The sequence below is a fragment of the Bacillus rossius genome, chromosome 17 (genome assembly GCF_032445375.1).
Source record: "Bacillus rossius redtenbacheri isolate Brsri chromosome 17, Brsri_v3, whole genome shotgun sequence".
Taxonomy (NCBI): Eukaryota; Metazoa; Arthropoda; class Insecta; order Phasmatodea; family Bacillidae; genus Bacillus; species Bacillus rossius.
The window spans coordinates 35,900,139-35,925,103 of NC_086344.1; the positions used below are offsets into that span (position 1 = coordinate 35,900,139).

Genomic DNA, 24,965 nt, shown 5'->3' on the forward strand with positions numbered 1-24,965 from the left:
TCACGCACGCAGCCACGCACGCACGGGTCGATGCGGGATAGTCTCGCAGGGCGTTAAGGACTGTCCCGGAGGTAGTTTACCTCCCGCGGCGCGCCCTTGGGAACAACGCTGTAATTTTACCTCTCTCCTTTACCACTATACCTTCCTCAACCCTTCTTCTTCCCCTCTTTTGTCTTCAATCCTTCCCCCATCCAGCCTTCAGCCTAGAGACCGGAAAAATTCCCGTATTCATTTCACGATATTATCTTTGAAAGATTCGTGCAATGGGAGTGCATGACTTGATGTAATTTTATGGACATACGACATTGCTAAGATCTTTAGTACTGAGAATGGACTGAATTTCAAGCTGTAGTGCCGAAATTTCATTGTTCAAATGTGATTTTTTGGCAGTGATATGCGGCAATTCTTTCACTCAGTATCTTTTGGCTGGCTTTCCGGGTTATTTGTTGAGCCTGTTTGCTGTTGACCGGGGATTTGACTGTGAGTCCTCTAGGAATGACTCCCTTACTGCGACATTTACAGAGAAAAGTCAATTATTCGAACATTGTTATAAATCAATTAATTTCTTTTCCAACTTCCTCGGGGAAATATGCATACCGGGTCCATACCGGGCATTGATATTATCTTTGAAAGATTTGTGCAATGGGAGTGCATGGCTTCATGTAAGTTTATGGACATACGCTATCTTAGAAATGGCGTATGTCCAAAAACTTACATCAAGTCATTTCACGGTATGATAGAATCCAAACAAGTGTACCTTTATTTTGTTCCTCTGATTGGCTCAAATTTTATCTGAAGGTCTTTGTGCCAATGTAAAAACCTTCAACCAAAAAAAGTATCGACTCGCAAGCGTTCCATGTTGACAGGTGTCACGAGTCAGTAGCTAATGAGCAGGTGGCATTTGCCCGAGTGTGTAGGGGATTGTGGATTCCGTCCTAGAGGTCATCCGAAGCGCGAATTTTTCCGGTCTCTACTTCATCCCTTCCCCTCTCGTGTCTTCAACCCTTCCCTTCTCCTGTTTACAACCCTTCTTCTCTTCTGCCTTCAGCCCTTCTACCCCCACAAACACTGTTTTTCCTCGGTAGGTGGCGCGGCATCTGAAGGCGAGCGAGAACTCGCAAACGACTTAAAGCCCCCGCCCCCCCCCCCCCTTGCTACTAACACATTGAACTGAAGAGCACTATTCCACAGGAAGATCTTCAGGGCGGTAGTGTGCACTCTCTCTTACATCGGGGATACGCACACACAACACTCCTAAACAATGTTCAGCTTCAACTCGCGAAGAACACTGGTTGAAACATTATCCAGGCATCTTCGAAAAATTTACGACCACTGATGTAACTTTCTTTCAACATGAATCCAAAAGAATATTGTTGGAATACTTATAAAACTTTCGAAAACTTATTAAGAACACTCTTCTTATGTCCACGTGTTAGTTTAAAACACTTCTTCTTATGTCCACGTGGTAGTTTATAACGGTTATTTTTTTGTCCACGTGTTAGTTTATATCTTCGTTTAGAACGAAACGTACAACTCGGAAATCAAAAATACGGCGTAGCTTATAAGAAGAACCAGTTATTTGAAAATGAAACAAACTTTTTGTTTGTAAATTTACTGGAATTTCTAACACTGCAGTACTGCCAAGTGTTATTTTTAAGTATGTACCTTATTATTTACTGATTTAGACGTCCATATATGGGGCACTATCTAGTGTCATGCATTTATTACGAAAACAGAGAGAATTAAGGACGTCTCAAAATCAGGTTTCGTACGATAAATATCGCTCATGTGCAGGTTGTTAAGTACTTACCAAACATGAAATTGAATCCTGTCAAGTATTTTTTTTATTAAATAGTTTTATTATTTATTAAGGTGGTTTTCAAACCTGGTGTAATTTTTAAACGCCTTTAAGGACGGATTGTCTTGTTAATGCAAATTAAACACTGTTGATTATTTTGTAGATTCTGCCTCACCCAGCATACATGCATACGTGCGTACATACATGCATGCGTACATACATGCGTACATAACTTTGTGTCAGTTGTCGGCCGGGCCGGGCCAGGCCAGACCAGGCAGTATTCCCATTAGCGCGCACAATGAATGCCGTTAGCCCGCGGCCGGTCTTGATGGAGCGCGTATTGACCGCGCGGTCAGTTTCGTCCTGCCTTCCTGTCGGCAGAGTTAGGAGTGTGTTTGTTCCCGTCTCTCCCGGTCGATAGTAAACCACCACCCCCACTCCCTCCTCTCGACACCGTCCAATGGTTGCACTTCGCGCGGTCTCGTGCAGTGCTGGAAGGGACACCACAGATTAGGACAGGATGCACACGGAGCATTACGTAGAGACCCGTGAAACTCGCGGGTTAAATGACCTCCAGGATAGACTCCAATATCCTCTACACACTCGGACAAATGCCAACTGCTCATTGGCTGCTGACTTGCGAGTCGTCTCGACTGGTTGGCCTGTGATTCGACACTTCTATGAGTGAGGGTCTCTAACTGGCCCTCAGTCCTCCAGATTAACAGTGAACCAATTGCAGAAGCAACACTAAGGTATAATTATTTGAATTTTAGCATAACACGAAATGAACCCGCGAATTTCACGGGTCTCTAAGCATTAGTAGGGACCGGAAAAATTCGCGGGTTCAATTACCTCCGCAGGATGAACTCCACAGTTCTACGTACACTCGGTCAAATGTCACCCTCTCATTGGCTGCTGTCTTGTGAGACGTCCCAGCGTAACAGCCTGTGATTCGATGAAGCTTTGGTCGTGTGTGTTTCTCACTGGCCCGGAGTCATAAAGGTGAGTTGTGAGCCAATAGCAGAGGCAGCACAGAGGTGTAACTATTTGTTTTTTAGCCTATCGCGAAATGAATTAGCGAATTTTTCCGGTCTCTAAGCATTAGCCGTCAGGCGTGAAAATTTGACAAGGGGGGAGGGGCAATTTTTTTTCTGATTTACACATACCAATATGACGGACGCTTGTTTAAATATGTATCAGCTGTTCTAGCCTAGATGGAGCATCAGCCGTCTGACGTGGAAATGGTCCGGGGGGTGGGGGGGGTGCGCAATTTTCGTTCTGATTTTCACATACCAATATGGCGGGCGTTTGTTAAAATTTGTATCAGCCGTTCTAGCCTGCTTTCATTAAGCTGTTCGGAAGAAAATTAAATCAAAAATATTACTGATTAATATGTATAATATGTATATAATATATCTCCAAAACGAATCTTCGTAGTACTAATGTAATGATTTGAGTTTGAACATTTTTTTTCTTCTCCCAAATGTAACCTCCTGTACAGGCACAGCTGATAACACTTGTAAAACAAACGGCCGTCATATTGGTACGTGTACTACATATATGTAGATAGAGGTAGAGAGATTCTTTGTATATGTGTACCTCTACTTCAAACAAATTGCAAAAAAAAATATATATATATTGAGGGCATTGCAACTCATACCGGGCATTAGCTAGTCAAATATAAAACCAAACATGCTATACTCTGGTAGAAAAAAAATCCTTTGCATGACTTATGAAGCAAAAATCTTTAACCGGGTAACTTTTGACTATTCATTCTGAAGAAAATATGGCTATTATTACTTTGCAAGTTATTTGAAAATATGGTCCATTTAAACAAATAACTTGCTAAGTTAGCAAAGATTTTTTTTAAACATCATGAATACTCAAAAGTTAAAGATCTTCTCCGCATAAGTCTTGGAAAGTCTTCCCACCCAAAGAATAGCAGGTTTATATTGTTTTGAATTGTTATGAATAGTAGCAAAAAATAGCCACAGTATCTAATAATTTTGTGCACGTTGGGAATTAAAAAAAACGTATGAAAATTAATTGCCTGTAACTCGATAAACACGAAACTTTTTTTTTATTCAGAATCATGGTTAGGGGCAGGAAATTTTCGCGAAAAAATCTGATCGCCTACTAGACTGCAACAAGGTATACCCGCACCAGCGGTTCCGTCCTTGTGATTGGCGGCCGTCTGCGAGAGAAGTAGTTGCCTTGTTTGCACGAGCCACTAAGGACGAGGTTGCTTCCACACTGAATTAGTGTGATTGGTTGTTGTAACAATCGACATGCACCTCAAAGTAACTCACCCAATCACGAAACACAGACGATGCTACAGTGTTTTAACTTCCAGCTACTCTCGGGAGCTTTTAGCGAAATTTTCATGGCCCTACTCATGGTTAATTGTCCTGTCCTCTGTTGTCGGCTTGACGCAGAGTTATGTGACACATCCTGTAGACTGAAAGAAAAAATAGTCCCATAATAGACTGCAAGCATGCATACATTTTCTTTGTTCTGACGATTGAACTGCAATTCTTCCCACACTGTGGGCCACTTGAGTAAGGTCAGGTTCCGCAGTGAGAAACGGGCCAATAGAAAAGCATTTAAGGGGCATAGTGTGGACACATAGGGCTTTGAATTCCGGCCTGACCTCAAATAATCCGAAAAGTTTACCCGCGTCCCTGTTGTGGGCCAGGAAAAGGAGGGTCCCAAAAAAAGTGTATAAGAGACCTGCAAAATTCGCGAATTCATTGACCTCTAGGATAGACTCCACAGTCCTTTAAATACTCGCGGAAATGACACCTGTCCATTGGCTACTGACGCGTGAGACGTCTCAACTAGGCTGTCCGTAATGCGGCACTTTCTTGATTTAGTGTTTCCCATTGGCTCACAGTTCCCCGGATAAAATGTGGGCCAATCGCAGAAGCGGTACGAAGGTATAGTTGTTTTGATGCTAGCCTATTGCGAAACGAATCCGCGAATTTTGCATGTCTCTAGTATAAGTAAGGCAGTCATTTTTCGCGAAAAAAAATCTGACCGCCTACTAGACTGAAACAAGGTATACCCGCACAATAGGTTTCTTCCTTATGATTGGCGGCCGTCTGTGAGAGACGTCGATGCCTTGTTTGACCGAGCCACTCAGGACGCGTTTGCTTCCGCGCATGATTACTGTGATTGGTGTTCATAACAATCGACATGAACCTGAGAGAAACCCACCCAATCACGAAGCACAGACGAGGGTACTGTGTTTTAACTTTCATTAGGTCTCGGAATCTTTTCGCGAAATATGCATGCTCTATGTATAAGCGTTTGAATATTTTTAAAGCTTACCGCGAAGTAAAGCCACGAATTTCTCCCTGTCTCAAAGGGGGAGAAAAAGGCAGTTTTCTCAGGCACATTTTTGAAGTTTTCCTTCTTTAGGCGCGTAATAAAATAAAATATGGGGTTGAATTGTTGACGATTCGCACGCACCATGCAACGAAATTTTCACAGGATGAAGAAAAAAAGCCTCACGTACAAATAAAAATTATATGTGTGATTTTAAATCTGATGCTTTCGTGGTTGATATTGCACACCGGTCCAAATAATAATAAAAAAAATTGGGAATATTAGCGATAGAAATTGTGTTTATACATTTTAAAAAATGTATTTACGTAAGTGAGGTTATGTTCCCGCACGTATGATTTATATTCAGTAAAAATTATTACATTTTTATTTTAATTAATAATTAAAACTATTAAATTAGGATTCAGAGTCAACATATTTATTGAGTTTCATTATTGATTAATTTTTATCTCTATTATTTTTACTAAATTAAATTTATACACATGTTTGTATTAGTATTAAAATAATGAGTATTAATTAATTTTTTTAATTTGATTTAGTTTATACTTTACCAACCATATTTATAATATCACTCCAGTACTTTTATTATTTTATTTGTATTAATTATTGTTTTGACGTGACGTCTAATAAATCGATGAACGCCGGCTGCACTCACGATAAAGTGCCCCCTTACGCACATTGTCCCGTTACGCTGTATCCCGTTACGCTCATTGTACGCTTGCGCCACATCTATCTCTCTTCCACTCGATTGGAACAACCATCGATTTGACTTTTTCGAGGCACATTAAACTTGAAACACTCCCATTCGTTTCATACTTTTCCTATCATCGTCCTATCCTTAACAGAATAACACAGATTGGAATAAGTTAAATAGCAAACATGTATAAAAGTTATAGTTAAAATAATCTCTTCGTTAAAGTAATAAACATATTTGAATTAATGAGTGCAAATAAAAGTAAATTTATCAATTAAATTGTAGATTTAATTTCACTCCTTCTTTGTTTCCATACAAAATAGTGATAGTTCAATAAAAATGATTCAATATTATTCATAAAAGTATGCAATCATTTCATCAATGTTTTGTTATGACGTTGTCACGTTAAACTATCGTCCGTAAACCGACTTTACAGACAACCAATTTTTTTTTTAAATGTTCTGGCCTTTAGTCAGGCAGGGATCCAACAGAAGACAATTTTTTTTTTGTTTTGTTTAATCTGTCCGAGTACGGAATCCCCTCCGAGCTGTTAGCGGATGAATCATAGCGGCAGGTCGTGAGGGGAAGAAGTCTGCGATGAAGTTGTGGGGGAGCCAGCCTTTTTTTTTTTTCCTGCACTCTGTCCCCTCCTGCTTTACCCCTCCCATCCTTCTACTCATCACTGCCCGCTGTTGTTTCCGACAGACTCCTTTTACTGCTCAGCCTGTGCACTGTTTAGTTTTTTTTTTTTTTTTGTAAATGGACCAGAAATATTCACGTGAGATTACGTGTATATATATATATATATTAATATTAATGGACCAGAAATATTTACGTGAGATACCCACACACACACACACACACACACACACGAACACACACACCTATATATAGGGACAGGAAAAATTCGCAGGTTCAATGACCTCTAGGATGAACTTTATAGTTCTACGTAAACTCGGTCAAATGTCACCCTCTAATTGGCTGCTGTCTTGTGAATGTGTCCCAATGTAGCGGCCTGTGCTTCGGTTGAGTGTTTCTCACTGGCCCAGAGTCGTCCAGGTGAGTTGTGAGCCAATAGCAGAGGCAGCACTGAGGTATAACTATATGAATTTAATGCTGTCGTGAAATGAATCCGCGAATTTTTCCGGTATATATATATATATTTCTAAGTTTGTTCATTTCCATGAAAACAACTATATCGCTACGAAATAGTGTTCGCGGTGATATTGGGTTCGGATTCTTACCCAGACAATTTATGCTTTTATGTTGCCCCAGTTATTTGTAAAACATTCCCTGGGTAGCTTTCCAGTATTGACTGCGCACATTAATAATCACAGTGAATAAAAATGAAGTCCAGTTATTGAATACAATATTATCTTTGTCATGGTTTTTAAAAAAAAAAAATCTGCTTTGAAAGAAACGTCAATTCAAAAAAAAATATGCACTAATTTTCTCGGAGAGAAAAAAACGTATTTCTTATATGCAAAAAATAACCACAGCCATGTGTTGTAAAAAGTTACAATACAAACTATTCTTGGCAACAGGTTTCCAAAAGAATCTTTCGTGAAAGTACAGAAAATTTTCTTTTTCTGTGTGTAAGTGTCGTGATGTCTGTATTTGTAGGCTGGTAAGGTACTGTGTGTCGAAGCGACTTAGTTAAGCCTGTTGCTAGTAAAGTGAGAAGCTCCGAGGTCGTTCGCGAACTGTCGGGCTGAATTCACGGCGTGTCGTTCTCCCGACAGGCGCGACGGATCACTGAAGAGCAGAGACCGGAAAAATTCGCGGATTCATTTCACGACAGCCTGAAATTCATATAGTTATACCTCTGTGCTGCCTCTGCTATTGGCTCACAACTCACCTGGACGACTCTGGGCCAATGAGAAACACTCAACAAGATGCTGTGTCGAATCACAGGCCGCTACATTGGGACACCTTAACAAGACAGCAGCCAATTAGAGGGCGACATTTGACCGAGTGTACGTAGAACTATAAAGTTCATCCTAGAAGTCATTGAACCCGCAAATTTTTCCGGTCCCTGCCTATAACTCCGCACGAGGTGTGATGGAAATATTACTGCGAACAACTTTGATTGCGAACAATGTACGAGGCGCGTGCGGAAATTTAAACACCGCTTGGTCATTAAAAAAAAATATTAAACGCACGAAAATAATATTTAAATTGAAAGTTTTAGTTTACTACATATCTGCATCAAATTTTCACAAATTTTCATAAAAAAATCCTTTCAAAATCATGTATGTGTGTAATTTTTTTTTGATTGTCTTAACTTTTTAAAAAAAATTGGTTGTCTGTAAAGTCGGTTTACGGACGATAGTTTAACGTGACAACGTCATAACAAAACATTGATGAAATGATTGCATACTTTTATGAATATAATTGAATCATATTTATTGAATTATCACTATTTTGTATGGATACAAAGAAGAAGTGAAATGAAATCTACAATTTAATTGATAAATTTACTTTTATTTGCACTCATTAATTCAAATATGTTTATTACTTTAACGAAGAGATTATTTTATCTATAACTTTTATACATGTTTGCTATTTAACATCTTCCAATCTGTGTTATTCTGTTAAGGATAGGACGATGATAGGAAAAGTAGGAAACGAATGGGAGTGTTTCATTTTTAATGAGCCTCGAAAAAGTCAAATCGATGGTTTGTTCCAATCGAGTGGAAGAGAGATAGATGCGGCGCAAGCGTACAATGAGCGTAACGGGACAAAATGTGTTACGGGACACTTTTTCATACGTGCAGCCGGCGTTCATTGATTTATTATACTTCACGTCAAAAATCCTGGAAGGAAGGAGTCTGGACTCCAAAATAACATACACACACCTCCTCCTCCCCCCCCCCCCCCCCCCCCCCACTGTCTACGTCCCAAGATCGCATTACTTATTGCAGTCCAATAAGCGTTCAGATTTTTCTTCTTTAAAAAAAATACGTGCATTCACTTATTATTGTCCATGTGATCGGAAGATAACGGATATTTACATAGCTGTAGTTATTTTTTTGGGTGAATCACCCTAGTTACGTATTGCAGTATGATTTGCTCTTGTTGGCTTAGTTTCATGCGGAACGAGGTTCGTATGCCCATGAAAGCCAATGAGAAGAGAGTTTTTTTGTTGTTGCGAAACTGAAAAAAAAAAAAAAATCGTAACCTATCAAACAAACCAAAGTAAATTAATTGACGGGTGCTTCCAGGAAAATATTTTACTCGTTACGTAGGCTTGATTATTTTTTTTAAGTATCTTGGCTTCTGGGTTGTAGCCGTGTCCTTGGCAAATAATTCAACGTTTCGGCCGACATTGCAGTCGCCATCATCAGGGAGCAGTTACCTATAGTTACCAGTAGGTAACAAACTGCTCCCTGAGGATGGCGGACTGCAATGTCGACCCGAAACGTCCGGTGAATCATTCGCTCAAGGACACGCAGCTACAACCCAGAAGCCAAGCTACTTCAGACAATGGCCGTGAAAGACTGCGAACATTATTGATTTATTTATTTTTTTTAATTTTCAAGTTGGAAAGAGTTTATTTTCATCTTTGAGGGATGTTTGACGGCTGAATTAGATTTTAATTGTGCTGTCGGCATCTCTCCCGTGAGAATCTGTGTCTGCTCAGGGATCACGTCGTGTCTACAGGTCCGGCTTCTGCGCGGAATCTCTCCCAGATCTATAATTAGATCTCTGGGTAGGTCAAGTAACTACCCTCCCCCCCCCCCCCAACCTACCCCCTCCTTGTCCGTCTCCCCTCCCCGCCGACGCAGACTGGCGAAGTGCCACGGGGCACGGGACTTTGTGTCCTATTGGCGAGACGTCCCGCCTTTGGCAGTGTCTTCTCCAGACCCACTTTCCTTTCCCCCTCCGTCGTCACACTTCACGTGTCCGACTATGCAACCTGCCAAGTCCACACTGGAATTGTTTTTTTTTTTTTTGACGTGACAACGTCTACAAAATAGGGACCGAAGAAAAAATTCGCGGATTCAATGACCTCTAGGATAGCCTCCATTATCCTCCTGCACATCTCAAGCAAACACGCGTGTTCATTGGTTACTAAATTGTGAGGCGTCTCCACTAAGGTAGCTCGTGATTCGACGCTTCTTTGGTCGATATAGTCTCTCATTGACCCAGCACTGAAAGAAATTTTTGTATATTTTACAAGGAAAATCCTTGGAAACCCTGTTGCCAAGGATATTATTTGTAAAACTACAAGGCAGAGCTTTGTACCATGTGCGATTTTGCAAGACTCTGCCTTGTAGTTTTGCAAGAAATATCCTTGGCAACAGGGTTTCCAAAAATTTCTCTTGTAAAAGTACAATTTTTTTTTTAGTGTGTGAGAGCTCCAGTTAAACTGCGAGCCAATAGCAGAACCAGCAGAATTGTACACATGTTTGAATTTCAGCCTATCACGAAATGAATCCGCGAATTTTTCCAATCTCCACTAATAAATCGATGAACGCCGGCTGCACGCTCGAAAAAGTGTCCCGTTACGCACATTGTCCCGTTACGCTCATTGTACGCTTGCACCGCATCTATCTCTCTTCCACCCAACTGTTTACAAAGTGAAGTGAAAAGTTAATGTGGTTTTCATTGCTTATTACAACAACAATTTCGACAATAAAGGTTAATTATTCCTGCATTTTAAAAATCTGATTGCCAGTATTTTTTCAAGTATTTATTCTTTTATTATTAAAATAAAAATGATTCAATTTTATTCATAAAAGTATGCAATAATTTCATTAATGTTATGTTATGACGTTGTCACGTTAAACTATCGTCCGTAAACCGACTTTACAGGCAACATATTTTTTTTTGTAAATGTAACAGATATATTCATGTAAAAACATATATTTGTGTAAATGTACATTGAAACAACTGTATGACTACAAAATATTGTTCGGATTCTTACCCCGGGCAAGACCTCCAATAATAATGTTCGCAGGCTTTCACGGCCATTGTCTGAAGTAGCTTGGCTTCTGGGTTGTAGCCGTGTCCTTGGAAAATATTTCACCGACGTTTCGGTCGACATTGCCGTCGCCATCATCAGGGAGGAGTTACCTACTCGCCTGAGGGGAAGGTGCTTCCTAATTGCTAATCAGAACCTCAGTATGTAACTTCTCCCTGATGATGGCGACTTCAATGTTGACCGAAACGTCGGTGAACTATCTGCCAAGGACGCGACTACAACCCAGAAGCCAAGCTACTTAATACCTCCAATAGTTAGTTATTTGTGAACCGTTCTTTGAGTAGCTCTCCATTATTAAACCGCGCACACAATAAGCAAAATACAACAAAATGAAGTCAGTTTGTTGAGTATTTGATTATTTATTCCATGGTTAAAAAAAAAAACATAAAATTATGCACCAATTTGCGTAACAAATACTCAGTATCATCTTGAAAAACTTCTAAAAATACAGTTAAAAAACTTAATCCGAAATCGAAAGTACTTTTTCCGGCCCTCAGCGAAATTCTTAAATGCTTTTCGTAAACAGACCCCACTCGGATATCTCGAGTAGTTTTTAAATCGCGTTGTTTTTGACGTAACAACGTCTAATAAAACGATGAACGCCGGTTGCACGAACGAAAAAGTGTCCCGTTATGCACATTGTCCCGTTACGCTTATTGTACGCTTGCGCTGCATATATCTCTCTTCCACTCGATTGGAACAACCATCGATTTGACTTTTTCGAGGCACATTAAACTTGCAACACTCCCATTCGTTTACTACGTTTCCTATCATCGTCCTATCCTTAACAGAATAACACAGATTGGAAGAACTTAAATAGCAAACATGTATAAAAGTTATAGTTAAAATAATCTCTTCGTTAAAGTAATAAACATATTTGAATTAATGGGTGCAAATAAAAGTAAATTTATCAATTAAATTGTAGATTTCATTCCACTTCTTCTTTGTATCCATACAAAATAGTGATAATTAAATAAAAATGATTCAATTTTATTCATAAAAGTATGCAATCATTTCATCAATGTTTTGTTATGACGTTGTCACTTTAAACTATCGTCCGTACACCGACTTTACAGACAACCAATTTTCCTGGAGCTCTGCGCACCGTGTGTGTGTGTGTGTGTGTGTGTGTGTGTGTACGGGAATCGTAAGTGAAGACACGTGTGGCCTTTTGAGTCATTGTTTATCGTGTCTGACTGTCGTGACTGCGTGGCTGCGAGGTGAGAGGATATTTGCAGATGCTTGCAGATGTTCGCCAGTCGACGACAGATGAATGTGCCGTCCGCTAGAACCTAGATGTCTACGCGCATCTTCGTTCTAAGCTGGACTGAACTGTTCCTTTGCTTTGTATCACCATTGGTGAATTTTTGAAGATATTGTGACGGAACAAAAAAATTGGTTGTCTGTAAAGTCGGTTTACGGACGATAGTTTAACGTGACAACGTCATGACAAAACATTGATGAAATGATTGCATACTTTTATGATAAAATTGGATCATTTTTATTGAATTATCACTATTTTTTATGGATACAAAGGAGTGAAATGAAATCTACAATTTAATTGATAAATTAACTTTTATTTGCACTCATTAATTCAAATATGTTTATTACTTAAACGAAGAGATTATTTTAACTATAACGTTTATACATGTTTGCTATTTAACTTCTTCTAATCGGTGTTATTCTGTTAAGGATAGGACGATGATAGGAAAAGTAGGAAACGAATGGGTGTGTTGCAAGTTTAATGTGCCTCGAAAAAGTCATATCGATGGTTGTTCCAATCGAGTGTAAGAGAGATAGATGCGGCGCAAGCGTACAATGAGCGTAACGGGACACAGCGTAACAGCGTAACAGCGTAACAGCAGCAAGGAAGGCAAATGTGTTTGGATTCTAGCCTATCGCGAAATGAACCCCGCGAATATTTCCAGGTCTCTATACATATGAATAAGCGTGAGACGGACTGCAAGGGCTTGTGGCGGCTGCACTGGTCTCGGAGAACTACTGTGATGTTGAGCTAGCACGCCGAGACGCGCGCCGGGTATCTGAAGGGAGACTTCCCTCGTTATGGTATTTCACTTGTGTGTGAGGGGGGGGGGGGGGTATGAAGGGCCCTCGACCCCGGCTGCAGAGGCGCCTGTAGTCTCCCGCGCCGGCGCCGGCGGGGGCAGTAACCCCCCCCCCCCCCCCAACTGGCAAGCCCTCGGAGCGACGTCTGTTGCTAGCCGCGAGCTCGTCCATCTCCCTTCTCCTTCTATCCAGGGCCGGCGCGTCCGTACAGGCGAACTAGGCAACCTCCTAGGGCGCCAAGTAGCTGGGGGCGGCGCAGCACGACACATAACAGCTCATATAACATGTTTAACGATTATTGAAAATATATGAAAATGGATTTTTGTAACAGTTTGGAATGTTTATATTGATACAAGTGATAATTTAAAGTCCACGGTGACCTTGTTTATGATTTGTAATAAGTAAAACAGTAAAAAAAAAAACACAAGCCTGCTTACATTTGATTGTTGACAAAATCGTAGGCTTACGTGATGTATTTTGAGGCAAGGAGAATTTTTTTTTAAGGGTGTCCGTCCGCGGGGGGGGGGGGGGGGGGGGAGGAGGGCATTAAGGTTTTTCGCCTAGGGCGCCAATTTACCTTGCACCGGCCCTGCTGCTAGTGCATCTCTAGCCGTGATCCGCTTGGTGTGCTCGTATACTCGTACACGTATATGGAACCATTAGAATGATGGTGGTGTATGTCACATTTACACTGTTCAATAGATAAGGAAGGTTTTGCATTTGCTTCTGCTTCTAAACATGGTGGTGCAATAACGATGTTTGCAAGTAAAAATTTTGTTTCAAACAGGTTTAAATTTCATTATAAGTAGTTGGTATTAGACAATAACTAACAAGACAATGTTTATAATAATTAAAACATACATACACCACTGTCATTCTGAACTTTATATATATATATATATATGTGTGTGTGTGTGTCTGTGTGTGTGTGTAAAGAAAACCATTTCGCTCATGTGCGAACTCTTTTCTTTGAGTTTGTCTTTGGCGCGATATAAACAAAGCCTACTAAATATTGTGACATTTAATTAAATTTAAAAGTGAGAGTGGGTTATGATTATTGTGAACAACATATTGTCTTGAAGAGAATGTTATCTATATTTGTAAAAATATCAAAAAAGAAAAAAACACTTGAAATAAGGGCTTGAAATGATGTTTATTTCGTTAAATAGAGAAACACAATTACGTCTTTGTTTCATTTTACCAATTAACCAAGAGTGATATATATATATATTAAAAAATCAACTAATCCTGGCACACATTAGGGTAGACGAAAAAATCTCTACTACCACACATAGCTAGTGCCTTCTCGTTCTGTATATTTCTAACACATTGGTAATTGTCCTTGAGAATTTATAATAATTCGCTGTTCTCACAAACTTGCAGACATCACACTGTGACTGGGTACAACGTGGTAGAAGTGAAACATCCTTGGAAATTCAAACCTCGACTCGTTAAGTTTTCTCTCTCTCTCTCTCTCTCTCTCTCTCTCTCTCTCTCTCTCTCTCTCTCTCTCTCTCTCTCTCTCTCTCTCTATCTATCTATCTATCTATCTATCTATCTATCTATCTCTCTTTGGCATCAGAAACATTTCGAAAACAAATGTTTCACGTGAACTTTTCCATTAAAATTCGACCTTGAAATTTATTGTAATTGAAATTTTACCCTTGATCAAAGAAGCGAGAATGACGAGTTAGCAATTTATCCCGTGTATGCACATCCGTGGAGTCTATCCTAGTGGTTACTGAAACCGCGACTTTTTTTTTTGATGTGAAACTTCTTTGGGCGCGATTGGAGTGAAATTGCCTTGCTGATGCAGTCTGAAGCCGGGTTAACAATTGAAAATAGTCAAATAAAAAAATAATAAATTGTTCCACCTCGATTTTTAAAACGGACTAAAAAGTATAAAATAATCTCTCCCAGCCCCATTCAGATTTATAACCACACGTGACGGACGCGCCAAATATAGCGAGTATAAAATTCAAGGCAACGCCATCTGTTGATAGAAGTTCTAAACTGAACTGTTATTAGCTCCTTTAGTTCGCTAGCAGCCGCGAGCTTCACTGAGCAGACGGGTCTCACCAAGGAGAAGGATAGGAAGTTGCCAGACCTTACTGTATGACCGTGTGGCGGACACAGAGAAGTCACACAAACTCACTATTTGTGTGTCTGTGACCTACCTCCTATGATTTTTCTATTATAAAACTGAATTTATCCTTTTTTCACTCCCTTAGGGATGACATTTTATAATTATATGTAGTATTACGTCACTCTCCGGCCCATAAACTATTTATATCCAAAAAAATTCATGTCGATCTTTTGTTCGATTGCTTCGTGAAAACAAACACATTTTCGCATTTGTAATATTAGTAGGGATAGGCCTACAGATTTCTAACCCCATACAGATTTCTAACACCATTCGATTGTCGTTTAAATTTGTGATTGTAAATTTTTAATAGCTATGAAAATACTGTTGATTTAAAATGAAAAATGTGGGGTGCATGTAATAGATAATTGATGCATGAATAGTTTATCTGAGTCACTAACAATTTTATTGCACTGCAAATGATATGAACTGTTGTGTGAGTTTTTAGTCAGTTTTAAAAACGTGAAATAATTTTTTTTTTCAAATAATAATTAATTCTTCTGCTTTTTATCCATAAACCAAAGACTTTCCACCAAGAAATTATATAGTGTTTATGAGTTTCTGGCTGAATAGAGCGCATAAAACCCTATCTCGCTGGTTCAGTTAGCACACACACACACACACACACACACACACACACACACACACACACACACACACACACACAAACACATACATATATATATATATATATATATATATATGATTGTATGTATATATAATTACAGTTTGGGCAAATTAAAATGTAACTTATTTAAAAAAGAGTTGTATGCATTTCCTCCTTTGTTTATTTAATTTTTCTTTAAAGGTCATATCAAGATGAAAATAAAAATAGTTAAATTATTATTTTTTTTTTAAGTATTAACACACTGAAAGGATAGAGATTTGCATTTTCTCAGGCTGTGAAATTCAAATGTGTTAATAAATTTGTAAAGAGCATCAAGTAACAGAGCTTAAGAATTAAAAAAATAATAATAATAAGTTAAATTTTACCTCATGTTTATGAAGTTATTCCGCCCTGCATCCTATTTAAAATTTATAACTCCTCGAAAAGTCGTTGATGTAGGCACCGCCTGCAGAATGCTGCGTTATGCATCCCGCAACACTGTACTGACCTGTTCGTAGCCTAACGCTACGAATTCGGGGGCATTTCTAAAACTAAACAAAATTGTACAGAATACATACAGAGTCGGACATACCTACAAGAAACCGAGTTAATAAAAACGTGGTAAAAATAGCAGGAACTGTAACATTAGGTCGTGCGTACAATATTTGACCGCCATTTTTTTCTAACCTGCCGATTCACAACAACGCACAGGACTGTCGTGTGTGTGGGAGGGAAATGAATATATTTTATTTATTTATGGACGTATGGGGTAACAGCTGATAGGGTGCAGACGAGACTTTAGAACTATTTACATAAGTCATATTGTTGACAGATATTGTCAAAATATTACAATTCTTTAAATTGCTTTAAAAATGAATTATGCTAATACTTAGAATAAATAACATGATAGATGTTTATACAAAAAAATTAAAAGGTTTCTTGTTTGGAATCTTTAACCAAAAGTTTTGACATACCCCAAATTAAATTATAAGTTGAAGATCTGTCTTAATAAACTGCTGGTCTGATGTCACGGCCATTTTCTGAAGTAGCTTGGGTAACTCTACCCTAATGATCCTATATATATATATATTCGATATATAACCGATATATCCTTTGTATATGATTCTATATATGATTATATATGTCCTACATCCTACATATAAAAATCTCAGGCTTTCGCGGCCATTGTGTGGAGTAGCTCGGGTAACTCTGCCCTGTTGATGGCGACTGCGAAGTCGACCGAAACGTCGGCGATACGCGGCCGCAGCCCCGGACTCCCAGCTACTGCAGACAGTAGCCGCGAAATGGCCCTGCGATCTTCACTCGTCTGAAGTGGCTACTTCAAAATCTAATTCTATTTCTTCATCGTTTTCCTTGTCTTCTGATACTCTTGAGTACATCTTCAACTTGCAAAGCTATGGGGTCCCCCACGAACCATCAAGGCTTCAAATAGCCATCCAAAAAACCAGCCACAGTTTTTTTCAGGATTTAGTTCAACGCAGCTTGCATCTATTGCGTGAAGCCACATTGAATTTTACGTAGATTGTTCGTAAAATTTTTCTGTTTGAAGATACTTCCAGCATGGTGTGAATCAGATTTCGGGTCCATACCTTTTAATCTTCTTTATAAAATTACATTTCGGGAACAAATCTAGTCATTTGTATTGTATCAAGTGATTTTGTTTGTTATATATTAAGGTTTCCGAATCATTTCGGTATATGTGCACATGTATTTCATTTTTACATTTGAATCGTTTCAGATTATTTCGGTTATTTCACATTAATATGTACATTTATTTATTATTATTATTATTTGAGTGCCTACCAACAGTCAGAACCTTTAACAGGTGGGCACTTAACAAATATTACAAAAAAAAACAAACAATAACATACACAAAAACACAATAATAACACAACAATAAAATGGGACAACACATGACAAAAGACACTTAAAAAAAATAATCATAACAAAATTTGTCAATTTTTAAAATTAATTCATTATCGATGAAATAACAATAGTGCATTTAAGGAAATATTTCCGTACACATTTCAGTTCGTTCCCTTTAAGTTTATTTCGTTGCGATTCGAGCATTTGAATCGTTGAGGTTCGATCCAAGTTACGTTTATCGTCGTTGCGTGTCGCGCGTGTGTGTGTCCGCCTGCGCTGAAGGGGCACCCATGCTTGGCCTTATGTTCGCAGCGTCGGGGTCCGGCTCCGTGATTGGTCGAGACCCGCTGCCCCCTCGCTCCGTGTCGGCCGCCTCGCTGCAGCTGCAGCAGCCGCCCCCGCCGCCCCCGCCGCCGCCGGGCCCGGTCGACGGGAAGCAGCCGCCGCCGCCGCCGGCACAGCCCCCGGAGGCGGGAGACCCGCACGACACTCCAGGGAGGCGGGTAGGCAAACAATTTGAATTTTTTTTATATAAATTTGAATTTTTTTTCATTAAAATTGGATGATAGATAAAGATTTTAAAGATGGCGGACGTAACGGAAATATTGCAACGGTGACGTCATTCATTATCCACGATGACGTCGGAGGCTCATCGGAGGCTGTAGACATGGATGCTTAAGCCTATATACATGGACATTTCTAGCCCTCTGGTATTTTTATGGACTTAAAAACCGGGAAAATTTTCACCTTGAAACGGGAAATTTTTTCCCCTCAAAAAGAGTATTTTTTTTAATTTATCAAAATTTTTGAGATTATTTTGGCGGAATTTTTTTCCCAAAAAAATGAAAAATTTTGGCGAATTTTGAGGAATTTTGGACAAATTTTGCCCAATTTTGACAACTTTTTGCAATTTTTGAGGGTCAAAATTTCAAGGCCGCCGTGACGTCACAATCCAATATGGCGGTCGGCACCTCAGCACCTCATTCTGGACCCTGCGCCCGGGGGAACTATTATATACTACTCCCGGTTTAGAAGCAGTTTTTTTTTGACGTGATAACGTCTTTATGTATCGATGAACGCCGGCTGCACGCACGGAAAAAAAAATTGTCATGTTCCGCCCGAGCCGAGAGTGCAAGAACCGGCCAACCACCGTTGCGAGAAAATCTTCTATAATATCAAACAGGTTGAGGCGGGCTTTTTTTAACTAACTGTTCGTGATTATATTTAAACAAATTATTTAAATAAAAATTTGTAATAATATTTGAAAATTAAAAAGTGTGCAAATTTTCATCAGTTTTCTTATGACGTCATCAAGTAAAATTATCGTCCGTAAACCGACTTTACAGACTACCCCCCCCCCCCCCCCTTTTTTTTTTGACGTACACCATTGCAGTTATGCACTGTTTTTCATGGGAAAAAATCTTAAAATAAAAAAAAATAAAAATATGACAAAAAATTCACAGAAAACATGACTCGATCGACTGATGTCGGACAAACGGAACCAAACAAGTACTATGGGCAACACAACGACGACAGCACGGACAAAAAATTGTTCAACGTATAAATATCAGACAGCAGAAGAATTCCGTTGAAGGAACTTAAGTCATGGGGGAAAAAAATATATAGAACAACACAGACGGAACACAGTGGGCTAACGACGAGGAGACGGATTAAATTCACACAGACTACAAACCTGGACAATGCAGTAAACATGTAAACACAGCGTTGAAGATAAGATAAACAAGTACTATGGACAACACGATGACGATAGCACTGACGAAAACAGAAGGTTTCCAGTGACAACCGATGCTGCGTTTCGGGAACTGAACTGACATATGTTCCCGTCATCAGGCACAATCAGACTGAACTGCAATGGCACATGTCCAAAAAGAAAAAAAACTGAATTAAATCAAAATTTCCCCATTGCCTGAATCATTCAAAGATGGTCTCCGGTGTGCGAACAACTCAGGGGACGGAGACGAATCTCCTGGAATGTTCCACCATTGTCTCCCACACTCTTTCCAGGAGGCACAGGAACTCGACAGACGGCGACCAATGTGATTGCATTACAAGGTTACAAAATATCAATTTAATTAAAAAAAATATATTTATTGGTTGTCTGTAAAGTCGGTTTACGGACGATAGTTTAACGTGACGTCATAACAAAACATTGATGAAATTATTGCACACTTTTATGAATAAAATTGAATCATTTTTATTCAATTATCACTATTTTGTATGGATACAAAGAAGGAATTAAATGAAATCTACAATTTAATTGATAAATTTACTTTTATTTGCACTCATTAATTCAAATAAGTTTTATACATGTTTGCTATTTAACTTCTTCCAATCGGTGTTATTCTGTTAAGGATAGGACGATGATAGGAAAAGTAGGAAACGAATGGGAGTGTTTCAGGTTTAATGTGCCTAAAAAATTCAAATCGATGGTTGTTCCAATCGAGTGGAAGAGAGATAGATGCGGCGCTAGCGTACAATGAGCGTAACGGGACAATGTGCGTAACGGGACACTTTTTTTGTGCGATCAGTCGGTGTTCATTTTTTTATTAGATTTTGTCACGTCAAAAAATATCCACAAAGTAATCTTGTTCTACAGACAGTTACTGATGTATTAAAAATACAAACAAACAGGGCTACCACCGCAGCCAAGTACTGTGCTCCTATTGGTCGCATGGATGCTACGTGGACGGAAGAGCTCTGCGCCGTGAGATCCGGCTCTTTGCCTTGTCGTTGCGGAACGGGCCTCAGGGTGGGAGTGTATTTTCCTGGATGTGCAACCCCAGTGCTGCCATCTGTGTTCACGAAGCCAAGAGGAAACTTTATGGTATTAATTATTTAATGGGTTTTTAAGAATATGAGCGTTATTTTAATAAAATTCCCTTGTCATAAAATCAGGTTCAAAGGCCAGGGTTTAGTACTGTTTAAATTCTTTTTTGTTATTTTTTTATTTCTTTTTCGGTCTGCGAGTGGAATGGTTCTGTTCCGGTCCGAATTCTTACGGCTTGGTGATACTGCGTGTGATTCACACCCATAAATTTAGTTTTAAAACTCATTTTGTGTGTATTTATCACGCTCTGCATTATTTTAAAGAATTGCGCGTCATATTTTGTATCGGAGTTTCCGTATAATAAGTGTATTCGCACCATGAGAACACATTAATTTTCTCTGGAGAGTACTGAAAGACTGGCTCACTTTGTTTTTTATTTAATGGCTATTTTTAAAATTTTAAATAGTTACCTTGTTTGCATTTAAAGGGTTTGCACAAGTCTTCGTAATTATTTTTTTTTCTCACTTGCATGATTTCTTACAGCCTTCATATTACACTAAGTGAATATCTGTTTCAAGTATTTGTGACAGAAAAACAAATGAAAAGGAGGTAGCGAGGTAAAATTTAAAATAATAAACCCTTTAAATGAAAGTAGAGAGACAGACGACTGTAAGAATCTCTGCAGGTTTTTTCACCGTCTCGCTTGTTAACAATTGCGAATCTCCATTGCGTGCCAAATATTTTTGTAGATTATTGAAGTGTGTCAAGTTGGTGTCCATGTATCCGTTGTTTTAGCTGACAAAATACTTGCCCGAAAACACGGATGGCAGCAGCAAAGTTTAATGGCATGTTTGTGTTACAGCACACTCGCAAACTTGCACACTTATGTGTCTGCACACTCAGGGACGTAACTAGAAGGGTCTTACGCCCGGGGTGCCGCATTTGGGAATAAAAAGGGGGTGGGGGAGGGAGCGCTTAATTGGCAGAGTATTTTTTTTCCATAGATATTTTACTTGAATATTGTAAGGTTAGAAAACACACAAAAAAAACATTCATTCATATCATCTTCAATTATTCGAAAACTTGCGATATATTAAAAAAATGAAATTAATCCACATAAATCTATTTGTTTACCATCCCAGTTGAATAAAAAATATTTGAAATAGTGGAATTAATATGTGGTGACGATATGAGGTGTTGTTGGGAAAGTTTTTAGTTTGGTTGGTTTTTGCTGTGAAGGGGGGGGGGGGGGGGGAGACACAAATATGAGTTGTTGCCCCTGGCAGTGGCTTAGCCAGGATTTGTGTTTGGGGGTGTTAAGAAGCATGCCCCCCCCCCCCCCCTCCCTCTATTAAAGCGGGGGGTCTGGCGGGGGTCCTCCCTCCGGGAAAATTTGAATTTTAAGGTGTAAACTAGTGCTATTTTAGCAGTTTTCGGTACTTAAATTTAAATATTGTAATGGTAAAAATTTTTATTAATTTTTAATATGAAATTTGTTTGAGTGATGAATAAGAAATTTTAATTAAAGATTTGGTGCTAAGGGGGGGGGGGGGGTTGAACCCCTAAACCTTCCCCCCCCCCCCCCTGGCTAAGCACCTGGCCCCGGGTGGGAAACTGTAGTCTAGTTACGTCCCTGTGCTAACTTGTGATATCACCTGCACGCATGTATGCTGTGTAGTGAAGCCAGGGCCGCAACTAGAGTCTCTGGCACCCGGGAGAATGAATGGATTCATGCACCACCACCCCCCCTTCCTCTTTTTTTGCACATACCGCACCAATAAAGCAAGGGGGGGGGGGGGGGTCCGGGGGCCCTCCCACGGAAAAATGTTGCTATTTAAGCATTTTCCATACCTACGTGTAACAGATTCTGTGCTACTGTAACTTCCATGCGTGAACCCACTACTATGCCCATAAAGTTGTCCGTATAATCACTAGACTTGTTCATTGAATATGTTGAGACGTTATATATTGTAAACCAGATTAGACATTCCTGGCATGCAAGTTAAAAAAAAACTTTTTTTACCGGTTACCAGTTGTAGTAGGAAGGAATTACAATGCAAGCGATTTCGGCGCCCCCACAGCTTTTGCGCCCGGGGCGTATGCCCCGTTTGCCCCCCCCCCCCCCCCCTCCTAGTTGCGGCCCTGCGTGTGGCACACAGCGGGGGCCAGGCGGGCGAGGCGCGGAAACAGCGGTCGCGAGCGAGCGAGTGTGTGTGTTGCATGCCCGTGTTGACCCCCCCCTCCCGCCCCTCCCCCAACCTCGGCAGGCCGCGCCGTGGGACCTGAGCGTGTCGGCGGGAGACCTCCTGGGACGCACGCACGAGGAGCTGGTGCTGCTGCTGATCCAGCTGCGCCGGCAGAGCGCGGGGCTGTGCAAGGCCGTGGAGGCGTGCCGCGTGGAGATTGAGGCCCAGGTTCGTCCGCCCGCTCCTCTCTCTCTCTCCGGGTGGCGGTCTCTCTCTCTCTCTCTCTCTCTCTCTCTCTGTATTCCCGACAGCTCTCCTGGTGATGGCCCCCCCCCCCCCCCTCCCCCCTGGTCCTCGTGTGCAGTGCCGTGCCGTGCCGTGCCGTGCCTTGTACTTGTGTGGTTATTGTTCTTCTGTTCGCAGCTCGGATACCAATCTTTCGAAGTTGAGCTTCCTAACACTTTCCCTAACCATAAAAGCCAGGGTTTTGTAAACCACGCGATCTCGCATCAGCGCATCATGCATCCCGACGGGAGAAATTCTTAAGTACCTAATAAAAAATTACATGAATTTAATTGTAAAAAGAAACAATTTTTTTAAGAGCACCAATAATAAAAAAATAAGTATTTCACCTTTGCATTTCCGAATACCTTAAAAAAAAAAAAAAAAGAAAGAAAAAAAAAATCAATGTTTTTTTTTTTTTTAATAACGTGACATAAAAGTAAATTACTCAAATATTAATATCAAATATCATTGGAATAAATTGAATAACCTTTGAGAGAATTTAATTTTTGGAGCTATTGGAGGATTATATCTAACTTGATTTCGTAAAATCATAGCTTACTCGTCATAATCAGAAATAATGGATGACTAATAGCAGCAATACTAATAATTAGAGAAACAGTGTGAATAATGTATTTTAAAATATGGCCTTTTTTTTTAACTGCCGTCATAACAATATCTATAAATATTTTGAAAACATATCATATTAATCAATTAATGAATCAGAAATTCAAAAAAAAAATTATCTTAATATTGAAAAAATGTAAATTGTTTATAAAGCACCAAGTCACAAGATATCACTAGCCCGACGGCAACAAATTGCAAAACAGAAGAAAACAAAGATATTCCCCAAACTTCATTTAATAGTTCAAATTTAATATGAAATCCAAATTAAATTGTTAATAATTTTCTTTGAAAGTGATGTAAAAGTTTTAACAAGTGTAACCATATATAAGAAAAAGGACATAGTGGCCTTCTATGCACAAAACTTCTGCGTCTTTATAATTTTTCGTAACACTTCTCTTCAAATAAGGCCGTCGGAAATGCAAGCTGAAAGTTGGAAGTTGAACAGTAAGTGTGTTGCATTATTGTTGCGTGTGTAGTTTATAAACTGGTACTCTATGATGTGGTTGTCGAACATTTTGCGTCTTGCGTTCTTGTGTTGTTGATGTGCGGTTTACAAACCCTGCCTAAATCTTAATGACTGTAATTATTGAGGGAAAAAAAAAATAAGAATTTTGTGGTCACTGTGTCTTATAGAAACTAACGTGCATAGTTATTGCATGTTTTCCATTTTCCCCACCCATTTGAACTTTTGCTTCATGTAACTTAATAACACTGTTCCTTTGTTGAAAACTGTGCTTGACTTTATTGTAGAATATGTAATGGTGGTGGTGTAAGGGTGTAAGTTTTTTTAAGTGTTGTGTATGACAATTAGAAATTTCTTTCAAAATGTTTTATCGTCCTTTCTATACTACAAGGGTATCTTTTTTTGTTTGTTGATGCTTGAAAAGTAGTTGATTTCTTTGTTGGTGAAAAGCAACATTATTTGTGGTTCATTGTTTGTGTCTGTGCTATGTTACTATGTTAACTCGTGTACAATGAAGCATCTTCTTGTCATGTTACTTAGAATGTATGGTGATATTTCTAACATGAGTCCACTTTAACCAAGTTTTTTACCAAGATTTTTTTTGTCTCAATCATGGTTTCAGTTGTGTCTGTGTGTTAACGTGATTAATGGTTTTGTTAAATCTGTTGTATGTCTTATTTAAGGTTGCTGTGTTGAATATTGTGTTATTAAATTATATTTTATTGTATGCTTGTCCATTTCAGCAATGACATCATTGTATGTGGTTCTATAAAATTAAGGTGTTACGTATTGACATAAAAAAAATTGAAATAGAGTTTCTTGTACAAAAAGTGTGCAAATATTGTTTTAATATCTTCATGTATCATTTTCTATTCAGACAGCTTTATTTCCCACATTCTTCAAAATTTATTGATAACCACTAGAATTTTTAGAGAGGCCATTGTGTAATTGTGAGAGTCTAAGTAATGTAACTAAAAAAAAAAATTCTTCAAAATATTATTTCTCCATCGGAATCTCAAATAACTGTTATTAAGAGCTTATAATCTCAGAAACGTACATTTTCAACTTGATCCAGTAGTTTTTGCTGCTTA

The 24,965-nt window shown here is 39.2% G+C and overlaps 1 protein-coding gene across 1 annotated transcript in view; it reads left to right on the forward strand.

The window, feature by feature from the left end:
* LOC134540907 (uncharacterized) overlaps nt 1–24,965 on the forward strand; it is a 300,470-nt gene that overhangs the window by 205,589 nt on the left and 69,916 nt on the right. Inside the window, exons 8-9 of the mRNA XM_063383976.1 lie at nt 17,841–18,031; nt 22,584–22,730. Of these exons, the coding sequence (XP_063240046.1) occupies nt 17,841–18,031; nt 22,584–22,730 (338 nt within the window). The remainder of the gene's footprint in view (nt 1–17,840; nt 18,032–22,583; nt 22,731–24,965) is intronic.